This window comes from Carcharhinus amblyrhynchos, chromosome 5, assembly GCF_965287045.1.
Source record: "Carcharhinus amblyrhynchos chromosome 5, sCarAmb.v2.hapA, whole genome shotgun sequence".
NCBI lineage: Eukaryota > Metazoa > Chordata > Chondrichthyes > Carcharhiniformes > Carcharhinidae > Carcharhinus > Carcharhinus amblyrhynchos.
In genome coordinates, this window is record NC_137328.1 from 72862701 (window position 1) to 72871979 (window position 9279).

A 9279-nucleotide genomic window follows, 5' to 3' on the forward strand; every position below is an offset into this window, starting at 1 on the left:
TCGGATCAGTAAGTTTGCCACTGACAAAGATTGGTTGGGTGGTTAACAGTGAGGTTGATTGTCTTGGGTTACAGGAAGATATAGACGAGTTGGTCAAATGGGCGGATAAGTGGCAGGTGGAATTTAACCCTGAAAAATGTAAGGTGATGCACTTTAGAAGGAGTAATTTGACAAGAAAGTATACTATGAAAGGTCTGACGCTGGGAAGTTCCAAGGGACGAGGGGACTGCGTGTTTGTCCATAGATCTCTGAAGGTGGAAAGGCAGATTAATAGGGTAGTAAAAAAGGCATATGGCTTGGTTGCCTTTATCAATCAAGGTATAGATTACAAAAGCAGAGAGGTCATGATGGAGTTGTATAGAACCTTGGTGAGTATGGAGTATACGGCTGGAGTATGTGTGCAGTTCTGGTCGCCACGTTGTAATAAGGACGTGAATGCGCTGAAGGGGTGCAGAAGAGATTCACCAGGATGGAACATTTAAGTTATAAAGAGAGGTTGGATAGGCTTGGACAGAGGTATTCAAGATTGAGGGACGTGGAAAAGGAGCAGCAGTTCTTTAGTTGAAGGGTCAGTTACAAGAGGATATGTTAAAAATGAGGGGTGGGAGGTTTAGGGGGATTTGAGGAAAAACCTTTTTACTCGGGGTGGTGATGGCCTGGAATGCACTGCCTGGGAGGGTGGTGGAGGTGAGATGCTTCATATCCTTTAAAAAGTATCTGGATGAGTACTTGGCATGCCGTGACATTCAAGGCTATGGGTGAACATGTGCTGGCAAGTGGGATTAGGTGGGCAGGTCAGGGCCTTTCATGTGTCATTGCAGATTTGATGGGCCTAATGGTGTTTTCTGCATTGTAGAATTCTGATTCTGTGATTTTTCAATTTGGCAGTGCAACTTCTTGTGAAAAATTGTGGAAATAAAAATAATCACCAAGCAATTATTAAATATCTATTTTGTACCATACAGGATTTTCAAAAGTTGGAGTGCAAACTAGCAGACAAACGATCAAAGCAAGAGAGAGAGGAAGAACGAGAGAAGAGATTGGCCAGGCTTAAAGAGAAGGTTAAAAACGTACTGAATTTAATATGAAAGAAAGCAACTAGCTCATTGGGATTCACTAATTAATCCTCATCTGTTATTATGAACTTCCTAAATAGAAATAATGCTTGGCAGATAACTCCAACCCTGGAGGGAGTGCAGAGGAGGTTTACTAGGCTGATACCGGAGTTGAGGGGATTGAGCTATGAGGAGAGGCTGAATAAACTAGGCTTGTACTCGTTAGAGTTTAGAAGAATGAGGGGAGATCTCATTGAGACGTATAAGATGATGAATGGGATGGATAGGATAGAGGTGGAGAGACTCTTCCCGCTCAAAAAAGACAGTAGGACTAGGGGGCACAGCCTCAAGATAAAGGGGAGGCGGTTTAGAACGGAGTTGAGGAGGAACTTCTTCACTCAAAGGGTGGTGAATCTCTGGAATTCTCTGCCCGTTGAAGTGGTGGAGGCTGCCTCGCTAAATATTTTTAAGAAGCGGGTTGATGGGTTTTTGATAAGAGAAGGGATTGAGGGTTATGGGGAGAGGGCGGGAAAGTGGAACTGAGCCACGACAGATCAGCCATGATCTTATTGAATGGCGGGGCAGGCTCGAAGGGCTAGATGGCCTACTCCTGCTCCTATTTCTTATGTTCTTATGTTCTCCTTCAAAGGCTGAAAAATAATCTAAAACTCTGTCCTTCCAGATGTGTTTGTAGCTAATCAGTCAAAATGCAATCTGATGGACATCTGCTATTTTAATTCTCCCAATAAAGAAACTTCTCTATTGACACTTCCAAGTCTGACCTTGTTCTAATGTTCAAAGTCGACTCAGCACTTCATTAATTTTGAAGTTATGATCTTTAGGGCTGAGAAACGTCATACCAAGCTGATGGTGAATCTCCATCGTGCTGCATTTTGACAAACAAAAGGCAAATGATTCCACCTTGTAAGCTTGCTGTTTTTGTGGACAATGCCCCAAGTCTAACTTTTTCCTTCATAACATTTTATATCTTTGCAATGCTATTAAAAGCTACTGGTATTTAAGGTGCATACAAGAAAAAAGGATTAGCAGCTGATTATAGTGTTTTCAACACTGAGCAGCAGTACTTGTGGTGAATGCTACGATGATAGCAACATTGCATCAGTAACACAATAGTGATTTGGGTGGAAAATCATAGGTCAATCGAAACAACTCTTTAAAATCTCTCCATTAATTTTCATACTCTGATCTAGTGCTGAAAGCTTTGGGGTCTATTAACTGACAGAAATTTGCCTAGCTCTAAATATCCATTTTTAAAACTTGCCATTGATTTCCATTCCAATGACCTGCTGGTAGTTCTGGAATTCTTATGAAAACTCCTTGACTAATTTGTTGATTTTTTTTGACGCCAAAAACTATTAGTCCGAAGTCTTTGAGTCATGTGCCTTACAGAACTTCAGTATCAAACATCTCCATGTTGTATGAAAGTGAGAACACAAGAAATAGGAGCAGGATAGGACTATGGTCTGTTGAGCATGTTCCACCATTCAGTATAGTCATGGCTAATTTGGGGCCTTCAATTCCATTTACCTGCTCGATTTTCATAACCCTTGAGAAACCAAAGATTTGTTTATCTCAACCTTAAGTGTATTCAGTGATGGAGCATCCACAATCTTCTGGGTCAGAGAATTCCAAAGATTGCACGTCTGTAGGAATTTTTAAAGGGAGCAGGTAAATCTAGTTGTCTTGGTCCATATTGGAGCTAGCAGCAGGGAGGAGTTGCTAAAGGAGTACTAGTAACTATGAGTTACTTTATTTAAAAAACGGCCTCGAGTAAAATTTGATGGATTATTGCCAGAGCCATGTGCACACTGACAGATCAGTCAAGTTAACACATGGTGAAATGGCTGGTGGAGAACAGGGGAATTACTCAGACATGATTGACGTCAGTACTGGAACATGATGGAGCTGTATGGAGGGGTTGGGCTTCACCTGAACCAGAGTGGGATTGTTGTTCTAGCAGAAAGTGTAAATAGGGACAAACAAAGGCTTTACATTTTTAGGGTGGGGAGGGTTCAACAAGAAATTAAACAAACTTGAATATAAATAAAACAGAAAAGGAGAGCTTGGAACAAGTAAGACGAAGAGAGGACATTGTTTTCAATCTTGGGAATGCTTTCTCCCACAAGGATTGCAGTCAAGGTTAAAGTCACATTTAATTTTTAAGGTTTCTTTAAGATTGGAGGAGGAATGGGGATGTGGGTAGATTGAAATGGCAGGTGCCAAATTTACATGTCAGACAGCAAGTTCAACCACCCACTTCCACCCCTGTTGCGTATTCACAGCTGTTTGCTGGTAGTCTAGAAATCGGTACTTGATACTATTTTGGTTCAGAGACAGAAATACCATCATTGTGTTAGTTACTCCATCCTGTCACAAGTAGCCCATTAGATGCCAACTAATATTTGGAGACTATATAGTCTCCACTCGTTGGGATTCAAACCCTTTACTCTCTCACTTGGAGAGGACTCATTACAATAGCACCAACTACTTGTTGTTGTCTAGCATCTTTTGATGTAATGAAATGTCCCAAGGTAGTTCACAGGAGTGCTATCAAGGAAAATTTGACATTGAGAACGTGTTAGGGCTAACAGCTTAATCAAAAGGAGCATTTGAAGAACTGTGTTAGAGGTGGAAAGAGATTTAGAAAGACAGAGGGGATTAGGGAGGAAAGCCTTTCAAGCCTTGGGACCTAATCACAGCCACCAGCTAATTGAAATCAGGAATGTTCAAGAGACCAAATTTAAATTTAGAAAACAGAGGTTGTTGGACTGAAGTAAATTACAGGTATTGGAAAGGGTGAGCCAATGCAAGGATTTGATAAGGGTGAGAATTTTAAACTCAAGGTGTTGCTTAACCACAAGACAAGCGTGGGTTAGTAAACGTAGTGATGATGGAAGAATGGGATTTGGTGTGAGTTAGGACACAGGTAGCAGAGATTTGCAGAGGGTAGTATGTGGGAAGTCAACCAGGTCTGTGTTGGAATAGTCAAGTCTCAAGCTAAAGGACTGGTTGAGTATTCTTGCATGTCCACTCATCTTGGGATCAGATACGATACCAAGATTGCAAATAGTTTGATTCAGCCTCAGCCAGTTACCAGAGAGAAAGATGGAGTTGGTAACTAGGAAACAAAGTTTGTCATGGGACCTCAAACAATGGATTTGATCCATTTAATTTTAGGAAACTTCTGATCATCCAGTATTGGATGCTTGGATGTCAGACAAGGAGTTTGGCAATTGAGACAGTGGACAGATGATAAGAGATGGTGGTGAAATAGGGCTAGATATTGCCAGCATACATTTGGAAACTAACATTGTGTCAAAAACATTTAATAAAGTTGTGGATGAATTTCTGAAATTCTACCATGTGATGGTCACTGCTTTCTAGGGGATCCTTTACTTTGAGATTGTTTTTTAAACCTGCTTCATTACACATGACCAAATCCAAAATAGCGTGACTCTGATTGGATCCATTACAAGTTGTTTTAGGAAACTTTCCTGAATACACTCTCTACGATTTCTTCCTGATGGCTACCTTTGATTTCTCTACTCCACGTGAAAATTAAAGTCACCCATGATTAATGTAATTACTGTCTTTTTTACATGCCCATATTATCTCAAGTTATCCTCTATTCTAGTAGCTGAACTGGTAGGAAGAATAAAGGAGTTGAGTGTTATTTAAATGGAAAGTGTTGCAGAAAACTGTAGCACATATTAATTTGGGGGTCCTCGTGCCTGCAAGTTCAACGGTTAATATGGAAGGTAAATAGAATGTTGGCCTTTAATTCGGAGGGAATGGAGTACATAAATAGAAAAGTCTTACTAAAACTATGCAAGGCGTTGGTTAGATCACTCTTGGAATACCATGAACATATTTGGTTCCCTCATGTGCAGAATGATATACTGGCATTGGAGATGGTCCAGAGAAGGTTCACTAGGTATGATCACAGGTATGGAGGATGAGAGGTTGGGCATGCACTCATTGAAGTTGAGAAGAATGAGAGGCAACCTTATTGAGACATGGGATTCTCAGGAGGCTTGATAGGATAGGTGTTTGAGAGATTGTTTCCCTCTGGTGTGAGAATTTAGGACCGAAGCGCCCAATCTCTAGAGTAAGGGGTAGCCCCTTTTAAGACATAGGAGAGGAATTTCTTCTCAGGGTAGTGGATTTGTGACATTCTTTACCACAGAGGGCTTTAGATCCTAGGTCATTAAGTATATTCAAGGCTGAGATAGATTTTAATCAGTAAGGGAATCAAGGGTTATAGGGATAGATGGGAAAGCAGAATTGAAAATTATCAGATCAGTCATGGTCTCATTGAATGGCGACGCAGACTCAGTGGGCCCAGTGACCTAATTCTGCTCCTACATTTTATGGAAATGCTATTTTATTCTGAAGTAACTATGTTGATCTATGTCTTTGGCTGAAAAACTGTCCTTTGCAACTAATTCAGCCAGTCAAGGCTGAATATTTCATCTCCAAAGCGGATAGTGGGAGCAAAAGTTAAAGTTTATTTAGTAAAGAATAAAGAAAATTACATCACAGGAACAGGCCCTTCGGCCCTCCAAGCCTGCACCAACCATGTTGCCCAACTCAACTAAAACCCCCTATCCTTCCAGGGACCATATCCGTCTATTCACATCCTATTCATGTATTTGTCAAGATGCTTTTGAAAGTCACTATCGTTTTTGCTTCCACCATCTCCCCCAGCAACCCTCTGTTTAAAAAAAAATTGCCTCGTACATTTCCTTTAAATCTTGTCCCTTGCACTTTAAACCTATGCCCTCTCTTCCCCCTGAGGAAAAAGCTGTTGACTATCCCCTCTGTTCATGCCCCTCATAATCTTGTAGACTTCTATCAGGTCTTCCCTCAATCTGTCATTCCAGTGAGAGCAATCCAAGTTTCTCCAATCTCTCAGCATAGCTAATGCCCTGCGTACCAAGCAACATCCTGGTAACCTTTTCTGTACCCTCACCAGAGCCTCCACATCCTTCTGGTACTGTGGCATCCAGAATTGAACACTCTACTCCAAGTGCGGCCTAACTAAGGTTCTATAAAGTTGCAACATGACTTGCCAATTTTTAAACTCAATGCCCTGGCCAATGAAGGCAAGCATGTCGTGTACCACCTTGACTATCTTCTCCACCTACATTGCCACTTTCAGTGACCTGTGTACCTGTACACTCCAATCCCTCTGTCTATCAATATTCTTAAGGGTTCTGCCATTTAGTATATATTTCCCATCTAAATTAAACCTCACATGTCCAAATTAAACTGCATCTGTCATCTCCATTCAAATATTCAACTGCTCTATTTCCTGCTATATGATCTAACAGGCCTCATCACTATTCACAATTCCACCAACCTCTGTGTCTTCTGCAAACTTACTAATTAAACCAGTTACATTTTCCTCAATCATTTATTTATATATATATATGTGTGTATACGCAAGCAGCAAAGGTCCCAGCACTGATCCCTGAGGAACACCAGTAGTCATAGCCCCCACTCAAAAATGCTTCCTTCCACTGCTATCCTCTGTTTTCTATGACTGAGCCAGTTCTGAACCCATCTTGCCAGCTCACCCCGATCCTAAGTCACAAATAGGCTTACATTAACACTGCAATTAAGTTACTTTGAAAATCCCCGCGTTGCCACACTCTGGCACCTGTTCAAGTACACTGAAGGAGAATTTAGCATAGCCAGTGCACCTAACCAGCATGTCTTTTGTACTGTGGGAGGAAACAGGAGCACCCAGAGGAAACCCACACAACACCAAGAGAATATTCAGACTCCACACACGGTGACCCAAGCAGGGAATTGAACCTGAGTTCTGGTGCTGAGTTAGCAGTGCTAACCACTGTGCCGCCCATAAGAGTTTTTAGGGAAAATTTCATTAGAATAGATTATCTGAAGCAAAAAAGTAAAAATTAATGATTATACAACAGGAAATAGAGGAAAGAAAGACAGTTTACAGGAGAAATGTTAATCAAATTTATCTTGTTATATATTTGTATTAAGCTAGATGTTACAGCCATAAAGGTTATTTTTACTGGGTGTTTGTTTCAAAAGATGGTACATTTATTAACTGGATAAAAGAAAGTGGAAATTGTCTTGCACCTGTTGGTGGTCTCACGGGTTCAGAATCATATAAACAAATCTGTGTGCTGTGCAATTTGTAGCTACTCACCAGGGAATAGATCAGATACAAAGTATCATCACTTGAATATATTTTTATTCTATACATGATCGACACAATGCTATATCGTTCAGTTGATAGTTGGTTCTGTGATTAGCATCCTGATCACAGGTCACATTTACTTCAGATTGACAGAAAAAACGCCTATAAATTAGGCAGAATTGATATTGATGCTTTGCATTTTTTTTGAATGCAGCCAAATGTCGTAGAAAGGGTAACCTGGATTACATTAAGACAATCGGCTTAAAAGTTGAATAGGCGAGCAGTCAATGGTGAATACTTGTATCTATTTTCCCAAATGATTAAAATTGTGAGGATCGAAAATTGCATCTGAACTACCCTCCTAAATAGTAAAACAGGAAACTTTGTTTCTTCTCTCATTTGGATAAGAAAATGTTAAAAAGTTGATAGTGCCTATTCATTATTATTTTGCTAGGTAAAATGCCCATTTAACTAGGCCTTGAATGCAACATTCTTGAAATAAATCATTGAGTCTTTGACTCGATGGCTAACTACTGTAATGTTGACCCGAAAGAGGCCCCAGGTTCAGTTGCTGATGTCTGCTGAGCGAATTGAAGTTCAGGAAAGGTCAAATTAGTGCATTTTCATTTTTAGTTACTTCTGAAGAATGTGTATTATGATGGCATGTGTGAGTAATGGGTTTAGGCTTTGTTTTGCTCTCCACAGATGCAACTGCTCAGGTCCGTCCATGAACATAAACAAAAAATTCTAGACAGAGTCAACAGGTCTGGCAGCATTTGTGGAGAGAGGAACACAGTTAACATTTCAAATCCATGTGACTGTTCTTCAGAGCCTGTCTCAAAATGTTAACGTTTTCTCTGTCCACAGACCTGCTGAGTTTTTCTCAAATTTCCTGTTTTTGTTTTAGGTTTCCAGCATCTGTAGTTTTTTTTGCATCAATTTTGCCGTCCATGAACATAGCCATTTAAATCAGTTACTTTTAAACTTAAGTGCCTATATTGATCAATATGAGACACAATCTTTAGGAGAAGGGAAGAAAAGCTGATTTTTGAAGTATGTTTTGTCTTTTCTTTTAGAAAGAGGTTTAACATGTGAAACTTTGTGCTGTAAATTTACCCAGGTTGATGCTCAAATACAACGAGATCCATCTAGACTACTCAAACCTACCAAAGGTTGGGCAGAACACTTAAAAGAGACAGGTCAAAATAGTGGTGGGCCTATGCTGTTTCTTCCCCATCGGTAAGTAGTTTGCATGAGAAAGATCTCTCAATAAGAAACAGATGACATGAAGTTGAAAATTTGCTTTACTTTCTCCTCATATAAACATTTATTTCTTGTATTGTTTTTCAGGGCTATTCCATCTTGGAGGCAAGGGATCTAACAGTATTATTTTGTGAATTCTAAAGAATTGAACTGACTAATAAAAGTATTTGTTTGCATTATGAAATAAATTGTGAGAAAATAAAATAAATAGTCAATGTGTTGGTGAAAGCTTAAAAGGGGAAAGGGGTATGAAAATAAAATCAGGGAAGTAGTAAGGGTTAATGGTCCAAAAATTGAGTGGGATTATATGAATGCACAAAGCAATCAAAGTAGAATTGGAGTGTTGGAAACATTAGTAACTGGAACAGAATGATGTAGTAGTCATAACACGCACAAGTTATTTGGATAGCACTGGGTACTGAATATTCCAACTTATAACAATTTTAGAAACAGTACCGAGGGAAACAAGAGGGTGCTTGTCTTGAAGAGTGTGTTTAGTGCTAACCCTGGTTAGAACTAAAGAAAAATAAAAGATGGTACAAATGTACACATTACAAATCACCAACAGTTGAGATGATTTGAATGTGGAGATTTTTAGGAGCTTGAGCCAGCAATGTAAGACAATAAGATAGCAAATATTGCAAATAATCTGCTCACCTATCATCCTTCACTTGTCGAGCCATGTTAACTGGTTATCCAATTAAGAATTGTAATTGTGTTTTTGAGTCCTTGCCCACTATTGCCCTTACTACTTATGCAACTTTA

The 9279-nt window shown here is 39.7% G+C and overlaps 1 protein-coding gene across 2 annotated transcripts in view; it reads left to right on the plus strand.

Annotated features, from left to right (window-relative positions):
- The window catches only part of ccdc112 (coiled-coil domain containing 112), a 34490-nt gene extending 25715 nt beyond the window's left edge, over window positions 1–8775 (plus strand). The window contains exons 8-10 of one of the 2 annotated variants that reach the window (XM_080188987.1): window positions 966–1061; window positions 8372–8490; window positions 8602–8771. In XM_080188987.1, the coding sequence (XP_080045113.1) occupies window positions 966–1061; window positions 8372–8490; window positions 8602–8632 (246 nt within the window). In that variant the 3' untranslated portion in view covers window positions 8633–8771. Of the gene's footprint in view, window positions 1–965; window positions 1062–8371; window positions 8491–8601 lie in introns of both variants that reach the window. The other variant, XM_080188989.1, reaches the window with a different exon arrangement.
- Window positions 8776–9279: the final 504 nt, after the last annotated feature.